Source organism: Gouania willdenowi, chromosome 16 (assembly GCF_900634775.1).
Source record: "Gouania willdenowi chromosome 16, fGouWil2.1, whole genome shotgun sequence".
Classification (NCBI taxonomy): Eukaryota; Metazoa; Chordata; class Actinopteri; order Blenniiformes; family Gobiesocidae; genus Gouania; species Gouania willdenowi.
The window spans coordinates 37,836,195-37,858,069 of NC_041059.1; the positions used below are offsets into that span (position 1 = coordinate 37,836,195).

The following is a 21,875-nucleotide window of genomic DNA, read 5'->3' on the forward strand; positions in this document are numbered from 1 at the left end:
CGTCATGGGACGTCATGTGACTTTACGGTTTCAGTACAGAATTATTTTATTTTCTCTTTTGGGGAATTTTGAGTCTTTAGTAAATAAATTATTGTTGTTAGTTCTTTTTGTAATTTTTTAAAATTAATTATCTTGTGATTTGGTTTCTGTGCGTAGAGAGACTGTTGGTTTCTTTCTTTCCATCGTGTTGGGGGAGGGGCCTCAGGATGACACCCAGACTTTTAACCTGTGGTGAGGGGGAAACGGAAGAGTTGTCAATTTGGATGTAGAAACTACAGAATTTGGAGAGTGTTGATTTTGTACCAATGAGGAGAACCTCTGTTTTGTCACAGTTGAGTTTTAGGAGATTATGATTTAACTAGGATTTAACTTCTGTGATACAGTCAGTAAGGGAAGTGGGGGGGGGTATAAGATGGTTTACTGGTGAGGTAGAGCTGGGTGTCATCAGCGTAACAGTGAAAATGAATGCCAAATTTACGGAAGATATTGCCAAGGGGGACGAGGTAAATAATGAAGAGAAGGTGCCCCAGGACTGAGCCCTGGGGCACACCTGTAGTGACGGGGGAGGGTTTTGATTTAAAGGATTTGAGCTTGATGAACTGAGTGCGGCCAGAGAGATAGGATTTAAACCAGTTAAGGGGGGTGTGGGTAATGCCCATGGAAGCTAATCTGTTCAGAAGGGTGGTGTGAGAGATGGTGTGAAATGCTGCACTCAGGTCGAGGAGGATGAGGATGTTGAGGAGTCCAGAATCAGCTGCCATGAGGAGGTTGTTGGTTATTTTTACGAGTGCTGTTTCAGTGCTATGGAGAGGGCAAAAACCGGACTGGAACTGTTCATGAAGGTTATTGTGGGATAGGTGAGAGTGAAGTTGGCTGGCAACTATTTTTTCGAGAATTTTACTGATGAAGGGGAGTTTTGAGATGGGACAGAAGTTATTGAGATTGGAAGGATCTGCACCAGATTTTTTTTCTGATTTGAAGGATGAGGGAACAGTTCCAGTGATGAGAGAGGAGTGGATGATATGATGGGAATCAGAGAGGGGAGGGAGGCTTTGACCAGGAATGTGGGGAGAGGGTCCAACTGATAGGAGGATGGTTTGGACTGACGGATGAGGTCTGAGATTTCAGAGGAAAGGGGGAGTTGAAAAATGGAAAAGGAATGAGTAAATGGGAAGGATTCTGGTGGGATGGGGAGAGGAGAGAAAATGTATTTATGTCCAGGTGGTGGTCAATACTGCAGGTGAGGGTGTTGAGATTTATATTGTTAATGTTGCGGAATGATATGAGACGTGGGAGCTTGGTGGGAGTAATGGTGAGAGCAGCATTGAATGAGAGGAGAAAGTGATCAGTTATGGGGAGTTCATCAGTTTTACAGTCAAGAGGGGTGACACCGGAGCAGCAGAGTAAATCAAGAATGTGACCTTTTGAGTGGGTGGATGTGTTGATATGTTGCTGAAGACCAAAACTATCTAAACAGGATGTAAAATCTCAGGTAAAAGGATGATTGATGTTATCCATATGAATGATTTTTTGATGAAAGGGAGGATAAATGAATGAGGAAGGCAGCAAAGTCATTTAAAAAATCACTGTTGGATTTAGGCGAGCGGTAAACAGTTGCAATGATGGTGGGAATAGGTCCGGAGAGTTCACATACTGTGGATTCAAATGAGGTGAAGACCGGGGCAGACACAGACGAGACTTTGATGGTCTCGTGGTGAATCATCGCGAGGTCACATGGTTTACACATGTAAACAAACCCAGGCGGATGTCGCTCTTTGACTCTTTTGCAATGGGTCCCTAAAAAACTATTGAATAAAATCTTTTTTTTTTTTTTTTTTTTTTACAGAGGCTATTAATGATTAATGACAAATAAAATCATCAAGATATAACAATGTGTTAACCTAAAATAAATCACGTGCAATGACTCAGCACCTTCCTACATCACCTCCTGTAACATCTACAGACCATCAACTTTCCTGCACCTGTGGCTAACCTTAAGTTTTAAATCCCTGGTAAGATAATTAAACACATTCTGGAAGAAAATAAAGATTTTAATTGTGTGGGAACAGATTCATTTAACCACCAATGTACAGGTTAAATATGCATGTTTTATGTGTGGCAAGAAATGAGTTGATCACATGATCATGTGTTATCAAATCCAAGTTACTTTTTGTAGCCTTTCATATACATGAACTAAAAAAATCTTCTTTATATAACATTGTGTTCATGTAAACTGAGATGTGTAAGAATTTGAAGATGAAGATACTGTTTTATTTTATTTTATTTTAAACTGTTTTTAAGTTTCCATTTACATTATCAATATAAATCAAATCAAATTAAATCAAACATTATTCTATATAATTTTAACTGTATAGAATATAATACACTATAATGTATTCATTGAGAAAGTTTTTTTGGCTCCAGGAGGACTTTAATCTAGATGAGATGAAGTTAAATGGTTCCTTGTAGAGTAAAGGTTGCAGACCCCTGTCTTAGACCACAGACCATACTATAATGATTATTGTATGGAATATAATAATTGTTGTTGTTACAGTTTTGTAATATTTGTTAAACAAAAAAGCACCACCTGAATGTGGTATGTCAGGTTTTAACTAGTTCTATAGTTACAAAGGTTACATACACAACATAGTAACAATTGTCAGTAGATGTTTTAGTCATTAACATGCTCCAGGGTAAAGTAAAGTAATTCCCTTCACTGGTGTCAGCATGTTTTTCATGTGTCATGTAATATACAGGTAGTGACTTTAATTAAATATGTGCCAAATACAATTTGATGTAAATTATTTCCTTGATTAATGAATTTAGTTAACCTGCATCCTGCAGCCTTCTGCCAGGAATATTCATATATTTAACTAAAACATCATTTGTTTTTGTCTTTAAACCTCCCTAAGAAGAGTTTTTAAAAGACTGGATGGTTATAACTTACAGTACATCTATTCATTCATCCATTTTCTGACAGCACAGAGCAGATACAATAATACAGAGTAAAAGCAAAAATCTCTGGACGACGACAACATTTTAACAGCAGGCAGAGATCATTCACATTGTGCTTTGAGTATCTATGATAAAGAGCTATATAAAATCCAATGTATTATTATTATTATTATTATTATTATTATTATTATTATTATTATTATTATTATTATTATTATTATTATTATTTCTGTTTAGGATCTAAATTAATTTTTTTGGCCGAAAATGAAACACTGAAATAAATTATTATGCAAATTATTAGTCCCCCATTGCATTTCTGGCTCTGAATGTACTAATCACTAAAATGAAAACATTGCAATTGCATAAATTAATATTAATGCTTAAAATAATAAATCAATTAAAGATATGAAAATATTTATTGAACAATGACATTCCAACAATGCACAATAAAAAACAAAATAAATAAATGTTTAACCTGACCCCACTCATACATTAAATAATGTTGTACAGGCCTGACTGAGCTGTTGGAAGACAGTCACATTAAATATGTTATCTAATTAAAACACAAAATGCATTGAAGTTCTTGATGAAAATCATTTTATTGGTTTATTTATTATCCAGCATATTCTTTAGACGCACACACAGCTCTGAGTACATTATCTTTGCGCACTGGTTTAATTTTAATCCAATCAAGAGATAATTTTCATAACGCAGACCATTTACAGTCGTGATAAAGTTCAGATGCACTGATATAACGCCCTACGTGACGTGCTTCAGATTGTTGTGTAGGGGTCCCACGGTACTAGTGTTGACGAGACACAGAAAAATAAAACACTCTTACTGCTCCGTCAACTCTGCTTAGAAAACTCTTCAGTGCTCAGATGTATTAAATACAGACGCTCTGTGAGTCCACTGACACATTGGTCCGTTTCCAGACAAGTGCACGGTGACTGCACAGTTCACATGATCACAACATTGTTATAGCTTGTTTTACCTGTTCATTTGTTGTGGTGAACTGCTGTGAAGTCTCTCAATACGTGTGCGTGAACTGTGTTGATGCACAGATGCATATTCTGCTTGTTTTTAAAATGTAATCCCCCGAAATAATCTCTGTTTTTATTAAAAAAAAAAAAAAACAACCTATAATCTGATTACACGTTTTTTAATATACTGTCATGGATTACAGTTACATGTTTTTTGAATACTGATTATGTAAAGCTGTTACTTGTAATCCGTTACTCCCCAAGCCTGCTAATACATAGCCACTGCAAGCAGTAACCGTGAGATCAGGTATCGACTCGTCAGCCTGGACAGAAAGACCTTTGCTGTGGGCGGGTCATTGCTTTTACCCACAGCTTGAGTCAGGAAGTAAAAGCAATGTCGAAATGCAAATGGAAAAGACAATGAAAAATAATGTGACTACATTTGTATATTTTTTCATTATTGATTCTCTTTATATTTCCACATGCATTTCCTTTTAATTTTGGTACTCCTGTGATTCTATATTTATCTGATGACTGTTTTCAGACACATTGTTGGTGTTGGAGAAGTTCCTTTTGGATTATTTTGTCTTCAAATGGTACATGTAGTAGAAATGTATATAACAAAAATGTGTTTATATTACCATAATGTCATAAAAGTGATGATGTGTAAAAAAGCCATTCTGGAGATGTATAGTACACAAAAGGAATGAAAATGTTGAGGATGATTGAGTGAGTCAAAATGTGGAGGATGAAGGAGTAAATGATTATCTTTAAAATCCAAAAAGGTGTGTGTGTGTGTGTGTGTGCAGTTAAATAACATTCTCTCTTTAATTTTTGTTTATTTTAAATACATTTGATGGACAAAAAAGGTTTACTAAAATATTAAAACTACTACTGCTACTGATAAATTCACAATGAATGTACATATTTGAAAACAAGATTTTTATGTCAGCTGAATGTACAGCAAGTGTTTAAAAGCATTTCTGCCAAGAAATAACATGATGAAACTAAATAAAACAAACTCAAGCCCTGGAACAGTCATGTGACCAATCAATCAACAGTTCTTGTTGTGAAAGATTGTTATTATTCTGGATACAGTGGAAACAGAAACTATAAAAAATAATTATATTGTGAACCTGTTTATATTGTGGGGAACATATTATATACATAAATGTAATTGGAGTCTAAAGACACAAAAAACACCACTTTAAAAAGATAATAGACTAATATAAGAACTCTTTACAGTTGTCATTTCGAGCTTGCGCGACTTTCGGCGATGACGTGCTGGTGACGACTACAGCCCAGACTACAGCCGACATTATGTAATAAAGCCTTAAAAGACATGGATATAATGAAAAGAGTGGATGGACAGAGGCATGGACATGCAGACTTTCACACGGACACACACAGACTTATTAAACACACACGGACCTCAGTAAATGGAACAGAAGTCCCCGGTCGGCAGGCACTAGGACCCAGAGGCAGAGTGAGTCCGTCCCTGTACTGCATTCACAGACTGTAATATCACCAGTTTATCATTTTACCAGTTATTAGTGCTGCTGTCTTTTTATTCCTGATGATTATTCTCTGGAGTTTTACTGGTATTTTTACCGATGATTAGTTTCTATCTCCCTTCCACTCCGCGGTCCAAATGAAAATTATACACACACACACACACACACACACACACACACACACACACACACACACACACACACACACACACACACCTCTTCATTTTTATCCACCAACATATCACGGCAAAACTAACTTAGTTTTCATTAAAGTTATGGACAAAATTTTTGTAACAAGGACATCAAAACCATTTCTTCTTTCTACTCCTTTTTGGACAAGATATATTGTATGGGGTGTTTAAGTGATTTTTTTTGCATTATTGTATGTTTTAGTTATGATGGTTATAAATTGTTGTTTGTCCAAAATAAATAAATAAAAATGAAAAATAATAAATGATACCATAATGTCCAACAGTGCATGGACATTATGACTGAAAGAGGTATTTCTCAATCTCTAAGTAGAATTATTCGTTGAATTTTGAACCAGTTTCCAAACTTTAATTTTTTAAAAACATTGCACATGTACTGTAGCTATGATACAAGGTGCTTGGATATATTTAAAATGCTGAGGGGTATTTCATAAAGCGTGTTATGTTCAAACTCTGAGTATGTTCAGGCTCAAATAAGGGAAACTCTGAGTATCTCATTCCTAAACGTGAGGTATGTTCTTCTCTGAGTATGTTACCATGGCAACATTGTCCGTGAACTAAACCTGGTCGCTGGCAGGTTTTATCAAAGAAACCCTGGGTTTCTACCTGGCTCCGCCCACCTGAACACCATTTCTGAACACTTTATTGAACGTTAAAACTCTTCTCTGAAACACATTAGTAACATCACACACCACAGACGTGTTCACATCATTAATAATGTTGTGTTGCTTTACATTTTTTTTTTTGTGTGCAAATGGTAATTTTCTTTATAACATTGTAGATGTAGGTTGAGGTTGATCTGCATTAAAACATCTACTGACGTCTGTAGTAAAGTTCACTGAATACAAACCTGTGGATAATATAAAGGAGGAGATGATCATTTAAATAAATCCACTTTTAAGGCTCGATTGTTGTTTTATATTGTTATACAGTTAAATCTGTAGATCACGGCTCTTTGAAGATATGATGGTGCAGTGAATTGTGATGCTGCTCTTGGAAGTGAAGGGTTGCAGGTTCGTGTCTTGCTTCAGTGTTTTTTTAATGACATTTTTTAGGACGTTGAGATGACTCTGGCAACAATATTACATTAAAAATCAATATAAATGATGTGATATCAAGCGGCATTTACTGTCTTAATATCCAGTGTAACAGGAGGGCTCTCTATGCAGCCATCCTATGCTGCTGACACGTCTCCTCAGACACATTTTATTCATATTATTCACCGCTCGTCACGTCACTGAAGCAATAAAGTGATGAAGCGACCAAAAAGTGTGACTAATTACAGGTGATTTAAGCCACTATAGTCACTGAAGACTGAACGCACCTTTAGAACAGGCTCATATTCCTCAAACATTAGGGTGATTAAATCACTATTTTCCAGGTGGTTGCCATGGCAGCTTGACTCATCTTCGATCCATTGCTGATGGTTTTTTATCGCGCGTGTGCACGTCAGTTACCCAAGGTTTACATACTCAGGGTTGATTGACCCACTTCATACCAGCTGTAATGGAATCCGATACCCAGAGTTTCCCATCGCGGGGTATGTTGACCCAGAGTTTATGGATAGACTCAGAGTTTGTTAACCCGCCTTTATGGAATACCCCTCTGGTTATACCACTTACCACATAATCTCAACACACACATCCTTGAATATTTCAGTTCTTTGGCTATAATTAATGATGATGATATAATAATAATCATAATAATAATAATAATAATAATAATAATAATAATAATAATAATAATAATACAATTTATTTTGCTCTATTTATGTCTATCTATTTATCATGTCTGACGTTTGTTACAAACAAACCCCGTGAAAATTGCTTGAGAAGTGAGCGATTTATGTCAGCTTTAATTGTGTAGCGCATCATAGCTCTATAGATATAACACACTGTAGGAGCAATTGCCACCGGTCCAAGATGGCCGCCCTGTTGACACACCGCTATAGTGGGCAGTAGCAGTCGATGGGGCGTCTACGTATTATGATGTCTATAGTTAGAGCTGGTCAAACCTTCAGCTGAAGAACCTTTTTGACCTTCTCAGGCCTACGTACAAGAAGGCCTTTGGAGGCGTGACCGCGCTGAGTCCGCTGCATTACCAGAAGATAAACGGATTCCCCAACAACTACTGGGGGTGGGGGGGCGAGGATGATGACATCGCAAAGAGGTCAGACAGACACACACACATTGATTAGCCATCACACTATGACCTCTGATCAGATCAATTACAGTCACACAATAAGGAAACAACTGATGTTTAACAACATGACAAGCATGGTCCTGTGTGTGTCTCCACAGAGTGTCTCGGGCCGGGATGTCCATCAGTCGTCCATCTCTGAAGGTGGGACGCTACAAAATGATCAATCACACACGGGACAAAGGAAACGACGTAAACATAAACAGGTGACTCACTTCCTGTTTGATGAGAAAACGCTGCTAGTGTCAAACATATTCTAACGTACTACATACTCAATGATATACTGTTTACTATATGTTATTAGGATGATGAGCGTTCCCACTGAAGTAAACATCCAAATTTCCCAGGATGCATTTCAAATATCCGACAAAAACCTAAAGCACACTGAGGCTAAATAACTCTGTTGATTCTCCACCTTTGAAAGTTCATAAAACATTTTAAGTGAGAAAGTGACCGAGTAGAATAATATGTACTCATTTGATCCATAAAACCTACAGAAACACATTTCATGCTGACATTTCAGAGATTTTCAGACTCTCTATTGTGCTACTGACAAAATGTTCTGTTAACTTTAAAACAGGATCCCTATTTACAAAAGTGTTAAAAAATAAATGGAAGACAAGAAGAGATGCTTTTATTTTGAAAAGAGGATGTTTGACTTTAAGCTTGAAGCCATTTCTCTCACAATGCATCATGGGATGGTTGAGTATGACTAGTGTGCCCACCGTGCACACTTAAAAAATGTCACCATATAGTATTTATCTGAGTATTTCTCACCTATTTAATCTTTTCATACCATCTAATATGAACGCACTACATACTAATTTTGACATCAGCCTTAGTATGAGTAGTACGTTAGCGTGAATACTACTGTAGTGTGTAGTGCATTAGTATGAGTAGTATGGTAGTGTGTAGTACGTTAGTATGAGTAGTACATTAGTATGACTACTAAGTTAGTATGAGTACCAAGTATGAGTAGTACGTTAGTATGAGTAGTACATTAGTATGACTACTAAGTTAGTATGAGTACTAAGTATGAGTAGTACGTTTGTACGAGTAGTACGTTAGTATGACTACTAAGTTAGTATGAGTACTAAGTATAAGTAGTACATTAGTATGAGTAGTCAGTTAGTATGCGTACTAAGTTAGTATGAGTAGTACGATAGTATGAGTAGTACGGTAGTGTCAGTAGTACGTGAGCATGAGTTGTACGTGAGTATGAGTAGTACAGTAGTGTGAGTAGTACGTGAGTATGAGTAGTACGTTAGTATGAGTAGTACGTGAGTATGAGTAGTACAGTAGTGTGAGTAGTACGTTAGTATGAGTAGTACGTGAGTATGAGTAGTACGTTAGTATGAGTAGTACAGTAGTGTGAGTAGTACGTTAGTTTGAGTAGTACGTGAGTATGAGTAGTACGTTAGTATGAGTAGTACGTTAGTATGAGTAGTACGTTAGTATGAGTAGTAATACGTTAGGATGACTTTTCCAACACAGACACTAAACTTCTCTGTTCCAGGTTCAATATGTTGGAAAAGACGCATCAGACGTGGAAACAGGACGGGATGAACACTGTGGAATCTCGAGTCATCTCCCGGGAATATCATCCTCTCTACACCAACATCACCGTGGACATCGACACAAAGGCCGGACTCCCTCCTCCTCCTCCGCCGCCTAAAGCTACCACCATGGCGGACCAGATCCAACATCATGGATAGAAATAAAATCAACACAAAGTGGATCAAATATATCATAATGTTTGTGTAAATAGTGACTGTACTCCTGAAGCTTCTGATTGTTCTGTGGGCGGGGCTTATTGACAGAAACTCTACTTGGTGTGGGAAGACTTTGCTCTGTTTATATTTTGGTTCATCTCTACTTGAGTTGAGTCTTCATATCATGTTCATCTCAACGTATCCACCACCTTTGACCTCCGTCAGTTTGCGGTTCCTCGGACGGGCTGAGTCCACATCATGTTCTTTTTTCTTTTCTTTTGAAAAGAAACCTTTGAATCAGTTTCGATGACCGTTTGAATCTTTTCTGTTAGCAGCTCCGTAAACAGTCGAGAAAAAAAGGATTTGACTCAATTTAAACAAAGCTAGTTTGAGGGAATTCAACACATTTGCTTTGAGTGGATTTGAGTCATTTGATTCAAGTCTTCATATCCTTTGCTCCACGTCTGCGTTTTCCTCGTTTGGTTTAGTTTTCCATCCTACGCTGACGGACACAAATGAAGAAAAGTTTTTGTTCACTTTGATTACATTTAGTATCTTATTTAATATCATCTTACTTCTTTTCTGTAACTGAGCAAATAAGTCAAAATCTAAGTATTCATTTGCCTTTTTCTTTTTTATGTTCTCATTTAAAATTGAAAAGTCAGTTTTTGTGGAGTTTCTAAGACTTGGGTTGATCTTTGTTACAGAAACGTTTGGCCTCAAACGCAGGATTCGGTTTGTGAGCAGTTCATTATTAGCTCAGTGATTCTTCCTGGAGTGGAGTCGACTCCAGTGACTCGATTTAGAGGAGTTTGAACTGTTTGATTCAAATCAGTTTCACTCTGATCGAGTTGATTGCGATTTATTAAAGGGGACTTATCATGCTAAATCCACTTTTTTAGCCCTTAAATGCATTATGTTGTATATTTAGAGTGTTTAGAAGTACAGAAAAGTTAATTAATTAGTCACTTCACGTGCTCCGTTGATATATTTATATTCTGCTTTGGTCATATTTTTCAATCTGTTTTGATTTCTCGATTCTCTATTACGTTTTTTGAACAATAACGTCACAGTATTTGCAGCGGAACTGCCAAATTAGGACATCGACTCCAGGCCCAACACTTCGAGCAATCCGCCATTTTTATTTCTCGCTTTTATTTTGTAGTCCACGCTCAAGGATGTTGAAGTTACGAGAGGATAAGTCAAAATGTTGGGTTGTTGGATGTAGTAACCCACACGCTTCATTACACCGTCTCCCAGCATCAGAACCTTTTCAAAGTGCCTGGTTGAGTTCTATTTTTCACGGAAATGTACCCACATCTGTGGGTAAGGTCATTTTTGTGTGCACGAAGCACTTCAGTGATGACTGCTTCATCAACTTCCGCCAGAATAAAGAAGGATTTGCCGAAAGACTTTGTCTGATTGAGGGTTCAGTTCCTTCTATCTTTGGAGATGACGAACAGAGCACTTCGGTAAGCTGTAAATAACGCTAAAAAGTGTGATGATAAGACGTCCCTGTCATTGTTTTGTTAGCATTAGCAGTTGCACTATCTTCATATGTTAGCGCTGTGTGCTCGTTTTAGATCCTTGATGATATGGCCTACGTGATTTAATTTAAGTCTAAAGCTTTCATTGGTCATTTTGTTGGTTTTGTCTCCAAAAAGACTGTATTAAAAGGCATTTCCTGACGTTAGCTTGGCTCTAGCGTTAGCTCAGTGCTTGTGTTTGCTCACTTGTTAACATCCATATGAAGACGTTGTTCTGCAGGTTTATCATCATTTCCATTTCGCTCCGCCGGGTCCGACTCTGGCTCGAACATGTAAGGCTGGATGGACAAGTCTTCTGTTGTTGACATTTTGTAAATAACGTGTGAATAAAAAGTTTTTGCGCCGCTACATAATCGTATCTCTTCTATCAAACTACAAAAACGGCCAAACAGGGTGGAGTTGAACCAATTGTCACCTCTGCAACCTGGAGAGGGGGCGGGGTATGAAGTGTCTCATTTGCATTTAAAGAGACCGCACCAAAAAGAGTTTCTCTCAGAAGAACATCAGAAAAGGGTAGAAAAGGGGTGGAGCTATAATAATGAGGAATTCAGACCCAAGCATTGCAGTTCCGCTTTATATAGACCACTACTGTATGATTTATATGTAAAAAGGAAGGATTTAAAAGCATGATATGTCTCCTTTAAGTCATTCGAGTCCTTCGAGCCAGTTTGAGTTGAGTCAATCCAGAGAGTTGATTCAATTCTACCAAAGTCAATTAAAAGTGATTGAAGTAATTTGAGTCGATGCCTATCATTTGATTTGAGTCATTTCATTAAAGTCAATTCAACTCAATTAAGTTGATTTAAGTCTAAAAAGCCCATTTGGATTGAGTTGTTTGATTCACTTGAATCAAATAAATACAAAAAAATCAAGTTGAATCAAGTCATTTGAGTTAATTGGTTCAAGGAATGTGATTTATTTTGACTAAGGTCAAAGTGAGAGCATTGAAGTCATTTGGTTTGAGTCATTTAGAGTTAAGTGGATTCAGGTTGAGCTGATTCACTGGATTGGAGTCAAATTCATCTGATGTGTCTTTTTGTGCTTAGTGAGTGTTTGAGTGACTCAGCTCATCGCTCTGAGTCACAGTGGCCTTAAACTCATTAATAAAGTCAATACTCTGCAGCTGTTCTGTGTGTTTTATTTACAGCCTCTTTATTAGACACACCACAAAAGCGCCTTAAAATCAACACTGGGGTGATGATGTGAGCACATCAGCAAAGGTGTAAAGAGTACTGATGTATCCTACTCAAGTCCAAGTAAGTCATACATAAAATACTCAAGTACAAGTAAAAAGTAGCTCAATTAAACAGTACTCAAAGTAAAAGTTAGTAGTTACTTTCACCCCCCACTAGGGCTGGGCCTCAATTGAATTTGAACAATTCTGATTCCTCATTTCAATTGCGATTCCTAATGATTACGATTTTTTTTTAAGAGACAAGTGTACGAGTATATGTAATGTATGTATTGTTTAATTTTTAATGAGGTGCTGGATCCAATCATATAAGTGCAGGTCAAAATCTGGGAGGGGCCGGATCTTGCTCCAGCAGGATCAGGCCCAAATTAAGCTCTGCCTGCGCAAGATTGGGATGAGCCAATCTACAATAGGCAAACAGCTTGTTGAGAAGAGATCAACTGTTGGAGCAATTATTAGAAAATGGAAGAAATACAAGATCACTGACATTCTCCCTCAATATTTGGCTCCATGCAAGATCTCACCTTGTGCTGTACAAATGACCATGAGAAAGGTGAGAAATCAGCTCAGAACAACACAGGGGGGAACTGGTCAATGACCTGAGGGGTATTTCATAAAGCGGGTATGTTCAAACTCTGAGTATGTTCAGGCTAAAATGAGGGAAACTCTGAGTATCTCAGTCCTAAACGTGAGGTATGTTCTTCTCTGAGTATGTTACCATGGCAACATTGTCCATGAACTAAACCTGGTCGCTGGCAGGTTTTATCAAAGAAACCCTGCGTTTCTACCTGGCTCCGCCCACCTGAACACCATTTCTGAACACTTTAATGAACGTTAAAACTCTTCTCTGATATGATGGCGCAGTGAGTTGTGATGCTGTGCGTGAAAGCGGTGGGTTGTGGGTTCGTGTCCTGCTTCAGTGTTTTTTTTATGACATTTTTTAGGACGTTGAGATGACTCTGGCGACAATATTACATTAAAAATCAATATAAATGATGTGATATCAAGCGGCATTTACTGTCTTAATATCCAGTGTAACAGGAGGGCTCTCTATGTAGCCATCCTATGCTGCTGACACGTCTCCTCAGACACATTTTATTCATATTATTCACCGCTCGTCACGTCACTGACGCAATAAAGTGATGAAGTGACCAAAAAGTGTGACTAATTACAGGTGATTTCAGCCACTATAGTCACTGAAGACAGAACGCACCTTTACAACAGGCTCATATTCCTCAAACATTAGGGTGAATAAATCACTATTTTCCGGGTGGTTGCCATGGCAGCTCGACTCATCTTTGATCCATTGATGATGGCTTTTTATTGCACGCATGCACGTAAGTTACCCAAGGTTTACATACTCAGGGTGGATTGACCCACTTCATACCAGCTGTAATGGAATCAGATACACAGAGTTTCCCATCAAGGGGGAGGGTTGACCCAGAGTTTATGGATAGACTCAGAGTTTGTTAACATCCTTTATGGAATACCCCTGAAAGGTTACTATTAATAACACACTACATTGTCATGGATTAAAATCCTGCAGCACCCAGAAGGTCCCACTGCTTAATCCAGCTCATGCCCAGGCCCGTCTAAAGTTGGCCGATGACCATTTATGTTCCAGAGGAGGATTGGGAGAAAGTCATGTGTTCAGATGAGACTAAAATAAAACTTCTTGGTATACACGCCACTCCTCGTGTTTGGAGGGAGAAGAACGCTGAGTTGCATCCCAAGAACCCTATACCCACTGTGAAGCATGGGGGTGGAAACATTATGCTTTAGGGCTGTTTTTCTGCAAAGCGGACAGGACGACTGATCTGTATTAATCTCACATTAAATATGTTATCTAATTAAAACACAAAACGCATTGAAGTTCTTGATGAAAATCATTTTATTGGTTTATTTATTATCCAGTGTTATGGCAATTATTATATTCATCATCATATCGTCAAATGTTTGTTCATGTGTACAATTTGTCATGTTTTAATACATGATGACTCCATTACTCTTTGCACTTTTGAACAGCTGAATCATGTTAGATTAAACAGTACAGATCGTATTGTACTCAGTGCAACACAGTCTCTGCTGAAGGCCAAACTCAAACTCACATGCAGATATACACGAACGCACACACTATCAAGGATAGATAAGAGTGGCGCCCAATCTTCCTCATAATATACACGTCTTCATCATCCTCAAATGTTTCCACTGTTGGGCATCTGACTCCCCCCTTCTCCTCACCTCAGGGTGGAACTTTTCGGTTATCTGTATAAAAGCTTAAGCTGTGAAACTGTTAAACGGAGCGGGTCTTGCCTTTTTGCTCTGCCACGAGCCTGAGCTTTCATTCTTTCAGGATGGAAGCTTCTTTTTTACTCCTTTTTATTTTATTTTAAAATAAATCTTTTTTTATAAAATCATCAATGCCTCGCCTGGACTCCATCATTCAACCAGAGCAATAAATCATGTCTCCACATTGTCTTTCAGACACATTGTTGGTGTTGGAGAAGTTCCTTGAATTATACAATGTTTATTGTATAATTCATTAGGTTTATTATCGTGATCGAATTGTAGCACCCTGAATCATCATTGAATTGAATTGTAAGGTTCCTTAGATGCCACACCCCTATAAAATATATTAATTTCCATTATGATATGGAACTCCAGTAATGTTGTGATATTTAATGAGTACTGAGGACTTAGTCTTCACTCAATGAACCCACATTGTTCCTTGAAGCAGAAATTGAAAATGCTGGGGTTGTAATCGGAGGGTTGCCGGTTCAAGCCTCACCTGGGCTGTCACTGTGGGATGTTGAGCAAGTCCCTTAACCCCGAACTGTATGGCAAGCCCTTTTAACATTTAATAAGATATCTGCAATTCAATTGTTACATGTAAAAATGTAATTGCAGATATCTGCAATTCAAGTGTTACATGTAAAAATGTGCCATTGACTTCCATTCAAATTGAATTGCAGATATCTGCAATTCAACTGTTACATGTAAAAATGTAATTGCAGATATCTGCAAAAATGTTGACCTTGGATTGCCTGAGTTAATTGTCTGTGAACTTTCACACTATATCACAGGAAACAACATTAAATATGCCTCTCGCACCTCCTGAGCCTGCACCAGCAGGATCCTTTGAAAGTGAACCTGTGCCAGGACCACTTTTTGAAAGGAACACAACTGAGGTAATGAAGAACACACCTCTTGCCTTCATTGCAATTCGTTTTTGGTAAACGTTTGTATTTTTCCAGGAATGGATTACTGTCAAACACTTGTCTATTCTAATTATGTTGTATCTCTCGGTTATACTGATTGCTATTCAGACATTGCAAGATTGGCGGGCTCTACGGTGTCAACAAGATGCAGAATTTAATGCATCATTGTTGGCAGACAGACAAAGAGTAGGCTACTTTCATGCTGGATTGTCATTGGAAAAAAAAATTGTGTTGTATTAATGGATTAGTTGAAAACATGTTCTTCTATAAAACAGGAAATGAGACATCAGGGACTGGAATCACAGGAACAGAGAAGGTTAAAGGTAAATTTTATTGCTTATGTAATGAAATACAATTTCAATTACTCTTTCACAGCCTGTTGCTCTAAACATGCATTTTAAAATTAATACAAGTGTAATTATGTGTTTTAGGCAATTGAGGCAACACAAGACAGAATGGAAGCTTTTCAAGAGCCTGCTGATGGTGTGCCGCTCAAATTCAAGTTTCCAAATGGATTGGAGAGGATGAGGAAGTTTGTCTTGTCTGAATCCATTCAGGTTATCACTTTACCTGTCTTAATGTTAACCTCTGAGAAGGAGTTCACTTCTGATGTTAAGTTGTGCCCTGGGTTGTGTGTGATAATTCATAGATGTAAACTCCTGTTTCTGTTCTCTGCTTTAGACATTGTTTGATTTTGCTGGGCAAGAGGAAACGGCCACTGAGGTTTTTTGTCTTAGAGAAGCAGCATCAACCAATCTACTCGAAAGCACACTGTCAGGATCCATTGAGCAGTACAACATCAAAGGTTTTTCAACTCTCTATGTTCAGTGGATGGCAAGACCAGATGTACAGGTGATTAACAATGTAATTTCAAACATTTTAATTTTTAAAATAACAGTTTTAATGTATATTGTGTATCTGTATTTGTGTGTATTTTTGTCTCCAATTCAGGAAATGGATGCATGTGACCTGAGCAATGCTTGCCTTGCCATAGACCAACACAGCCCTTCAGCTACTCCTTCTTCTCCTCCTTCTCTCCCTTCTTCTCCTGACCAGTCTCCTGTACGATCACTGCCTCTTCAGCCAACTCTTAGAACAATAGTGGAGAATAGTGAATCCTCATCATCTCAGTATGTTATTTTACTTTCATTTGAATAATTAGTCTCAAACTTCAAAGTTGTCTTTTGTAATCTTAACTTTTTACATTTGTTTTTATATTACAGAATTGATCTGCAAACTGTCTTGATGAAGCTCCTCAGCAAAGTGGATCTCACCTGCAATCACACAAGCAATCAAATAAACGTTTGCAGAGACAACATCTTGCAGGGTAGCCTTCAAGCGTTTAAACGACGCTGCTTTGACCCAGGAGCAAAGCTGGATGTGATATTTGTCGACAGTGAGGGGGAAGGAGAAGGGGCTGTGGATGACGGGGGGCCAACCAGGGAATACCTGCGGTTGCTAATGAGGGCTATACAGCACTCAAAGATATTTGATGGGCCTGAAAATGATAGACTGTTGGCGCTTGATACTCATTGTAAGTAATTATGAAGTTTTTTGCATATTTAAAAAGAAGTGTAACCAATTAAAACTAATTATTTTAATCTTTACATAAATGTTTATTTTTCAGATCTTGAGACTGGACTGTACACCCTGTTTGGAAAGATGGTGACTGTGTGTATAATCCATGGTGGAGTTCACCCATGCTTCTTTTCTAAGCGTCTCTTTCTCCGGCTTTGCGGTAAATCTCCACCTGCTGCTTCATTGGATGAAGTGGGAGACCAGTCGTTCAGAGAAAAGTTATTAAAGGTTGTGTATTGCACCGTTTTTGAAGCTTGCTCATTACATTTTCACTGTAGATTTTTTCCCCAAAATGTGACGACTCTCAGTCAATATATATGTTTTTTTAGATAAAAGGAGCTGAGACTGTCCGTGAGGCAAATGATGCAATCACAGATGCAGAAGACAGTCTGAGCATGATGGGAACACTGAGATACATCACTGAGATACATCACATCCTTGCAGAGGGATTCCCTGGTCCAATCTGCAGCACATTATTTTGTTGATGGGCGAACGCACATGACATTCAGAGAGTGAGCAGTTTATCCATCAGGGCAAAACTGAGGGGTGTGAAAGGGTAACTTGTTCATAAAACATTGATTTGTAATGTTCTGATTTATGTGTGTTTTTTTTCCAGGTTTGAGGAAAGTTTCAAAACTCTTGGTTTCCTTGATGAGCTTAGGGCTCACCCTGAAATCTTTGAGGACCTGTTCACCAGTGCACCAAAACCACTGGAGGCAAAAGACTTGTCTACTTTGTTTCAAGTTGATTTCTCGGTCCCTGGAAGTAACAGACGACCCCTGGAAAATCAGACCATCTGTTTCTGGAGAGACTGGTTAATCGATGTTGAGGGTACGATATTTCAATGGCATGTGTGTTTTTGGCGGGACCACTAAGCCAGCCCTAGGAATTGGAATCAGGTTTGGTTGATCGGTCAGCCATTTGTGTCTTGTTGTGCAATTATAGTTATGCTGATGGGCCCCAGGGTGGCCTTGCATATGTCAAAACGACAACTTGAAAATAGCCTCAGACCTCTATTGGGAAGTTTCAGAAGAGTTTAGCAACAATGTTCAACAATATAGATATTATAGATCTGGACTATATCATCACTTTCATGTAGATACAGTTGTACAATACTTGAAGCGTATTAGTGTGACAGGCATTCATATTTATTTCCATGTGATCTACAGTTTCCTTTGCTTGTGTCTTTGTAGAAGGAGAATGCAGCCCCTTGACGCTGGAAATGGTGCTGGAGTTTGCCTCTGGAGCTTCAGCAGTGCCTCCCCTGGGCTTCCCACTGCATCCGGTCATTGAATTTCTCTACAATGAAGACACTAAAATCTTTCCAGAGGCAAACACATGTGCCATAGTGCGCAGACTGCCCATTCACAAACAATATGAAAAATTCAAAAGCTGTATGACAGAAGGAATTCTGCAGGCTCCAGGTTTCGGCATTGCATAATATAACTAGGGTCCTACATAAACACTCTAAAATCTCTGCATTGTTTCAAAACAACCTCCCAAAACCTGAGCATTTTCTGAAAAACTACAATAAAATTATATTAAAACCAATTGAAAGCTTACTTGACTTTAACTGTAGCATTACATTTGCCCTAAAATTAATAAATCTTTAAACCAATGTTGTAGTCAAGACCACACTAAATATAACCAAGAACTGCCCGACAACAGAGAGCTCCCAGGCATTTAGGGAACGAGACCAAGTCCAGACCAAAACAATAAAAATATCAATATAATATCACAAAGAGGTTGAACAAAATACAAAAAAATCCATTGTTTAATATGTTTGTGTCTTTAAGTCTAACGGCAACAAACAAGATCTCTGCAATTTGATTTCAGTGCCGCATTCTGTGGACAAAAAGTTTAAGTCAGTTCAGGCTTTGAAGTACAAGTTCACTAAGGCAAAGCCCGCTTCAGACTTCTGTAATGTTGCTGCAATTTTCTTAAAATTAAAACTGCTTTTTCAGTGCATTTGTGTGAAGTAATCATAACTGAACACAACAATAGTTAGAAGTTATAGTATGGTTATACTGTTAAAAGAACTTCATATTTTGGAGACAAATATTTCAGAAACTGATATTTTCATGTTAAGTACAACTCACCCTTTTCCCCCCTCGAATGTGGTTATCAGTTAATGTTCCAATGTTATGCAGTGGAGGCAGGACATTTTGCAGTTGTACAATAAAATAAAGAAATATATTTTCAAGACAAAATGCAGTGTCTTTGATTTCTGAGGTAAAATGACAGGGTGTAAAGTGGTGTACTGCAAGAAGTACAGTGTTTTCCGGACTATAAGTCACACTTTTTGTCATGGTTTGGCTGGGGTGTGACTTGTATACAAATACATTAAACATTTTAGAGGTACAGGCACAGAGATCAGTGTGATACACAAGCCTACAGTACGCTCTAGCGGTTATCTGTGTGAAGGCCACTAGAGGACACTGTAGGCTTTTGTATCAGTGCATACTCCTCTTTGGCTGGTGCGACTTATATATGGTTTTTTTCTTCATCATTATGCATTTTTTGGCTCGTGCGACTTATATTCCGGAAAAAACAATAGTCTTATTATTGGTCATTAGACAAAATATTACATTACTTAACTATGATCATAGAGGGTATTTCAAATAAATGAATAAGCGGATTCAACACCTGCCTTTATTATTTGTTGAAATAAGATGTTAAAACAGTGAACATTTACTATACAACGTATAGTGTGGTACTACTTGTGCTTTTGTACAGGAGTTGAATACTTCTTCCATTATAAGCTATGGTATACCTATATGGTAATTTATAAAACAGTTTGTTCTGACAGGCAATATGATTGGATCAGAGGCATTACGTGAGCGACGATATAGGACACAACTTCACTGGGACTTTCCCCAACATGTATCACTCCACCTCAGCCAATAGCTTTGAATACTCTGAATTGACAATTATAGCTGAAAGGTTTTATCTTTTCAACTTCTCAAACAACAGACTTGAATTTCAATCGTTTCATGATAAAATGAATTTATTTTAACACACAAGTTAAGATTCATACAACAAAGTAGCTGCTCTGTGGTAACCATGGAGACCAACAAAGTAACAGTGCAGGAGAATGTATGGGTTGCTTAGAATGAGACTGAGACTAGTTTTAGTTAAACTGTGGAACTCGTTGAGTTGGTGGAGTTAAAATAATCTGTTGAGTTTTTAGTTGTTACCACTATTTTGTGCTTGTATTAATGTTGTATTAAAGCAACATCACACTCTAGGTTGAGATGTTGTTCTGGGTATCATCACTCTGGATATTACTTTAAATTGTCCTCCAGTGTATCAGTTTGGTCTTTAACTCATTCACTATTTTCACTTTGGGGCAACACAAGCATATTTGCAATTACTGTGCAGCAAGTCTGATATTCTGTCGTATCTGCAATATCTTCAACTGCCTGGATGACGAGTTGCTGTTGCTGTGAAGTGAGGTGGATTCTGGGTGCTTCCACAACAACAGCTGGGAAATGGTCGTCGTCATCAAGACTGGGGAAAGTGACAATCCCATATTGTGCCAAAAGGGCCTCCAAACTCTGTTCACTATAAAGGTCCTCACCAAACACATTGTTGATGGCTGTGTTGTCCATCTCCATATTGGCCAGCATTCCTCCAATCCAGATTTGGACAGCTGTTCTGTTGTTTTCAGTGCGCAGATGTTACCGGCGCCAGCCCTAGGGGATAGCTGGGCGGTAGCAAGTGGCAACACAGCTAGTGTTAAACTGTGTAGCCTAATGGTAAGTGGCTGTGGAGAGACGCACAGCACACGTTAGTCTGACCAAAGCCTGTTTAATTCCGAGAATCATTAACATAAGACATAATCAAATGATAAAAGACAATAAAATAAAATACAATAAAAAAACATTACGTCCCTTTAGTAAAATATATAAAAAGACAATAAAAATATAATAAAGTGCATAATAAAATATTACTTCCAACATAAAACAAACATTCATTCTTCACTATTTCAAATATAATGTTACACAATAAGTGTATTAATTATACTAATTTACAAACTTTCACTCTCATACTGCTCTCTAGCGCACACACACACACACTAAAGGAAAAGTGCCTCTGAATGGCAGCAAACCCATACAAAAATACATAGAAATAGTTTTCTACTCGGCTCTAAACACATTAACTGTATAAAAGTCTCTTATAATCAATACCCATGACACTGGTTACGTTTCTTGTGAAAATATAGCTTATACTATGCTCCTCCACGGCTCAACACGAGGCTATAATGGCGTCCGTGGAGAGAACGTGACTACAGCAAACTTCTAAAAAACACTGCTTTACTTTGACAAAACTCTCAAAAATAAACACAGGTAGTTACACAGTCAGTGCGGATACCATTTAGACCAAGTTACAGTTACCAAAATGAACTTAAATGAGTTGACCTGTGGAGAGAAACAGAGCACACGTTAGTCTGACCAAAGCCTGTTTAATTCTGAGCTCTTCTAGTCCCCACAGTGCGCTTACAGCGACATCTACTGGCGTGGAGGTACATGACAAATAAAACACTTAGTTCTAAAATATGAAAAATAAAATAGAGGGGGTGTCTGTTTCTAAATGAAAACTTAAAATATAGCATTTTTCCAACCTACTACACAGACAGTGGTTGTTCCAGGCATTTCTGAAATTGTGAAGTCTTTTCTGAATTTCTGGTAGAAAGACAATTTGCAGTGCCATTTTGTGGAGGTCCTCCTCAGGATCAAGAAGCTCAGAATTCTCCAGAGAGCATCAT

The 21,875-nt window shown here is 38.0% G+C and overlaps 1 protein-coding gene across 2 annotated transcripts in view; it reads left to right on the forward strand.

Moving 5' to 3' along the window:
* The window catches only part of LOC114477614 (beta-1,4-galactosyltransferase 3-like), a 61,344-nt gene extending 50,663 nt beyond the window's left edge, over positions 1-10,681 (forward strand). Inside the window, exons 5-7 of one of the 2 annotated variants that reach the window (XM_028470037.1) lie at positions 7,708-7,830; positions 7,962-8,066; positions 9,377-10,681. In XM_028470037.1, the coding sequence (XP_028325838.1) occupies positions 7,708-7,830; positions 7,962-8,066; positions 9,377-9,575 (427 nt within the window). In that variant the 3' untranslated portion in view covers positions 9,576-10,681. The remainder of the gene's footprint in view (positions 1-7,707; positions 7,831-7,961; positions 8,067-9,376) is intronic. The other variant, XM_028470038.1, reaches the window with a different exon arrangement.
* The last annotated feature ends 11,194 nt before the right edge of the window (positions 10,682-21,875 follow it).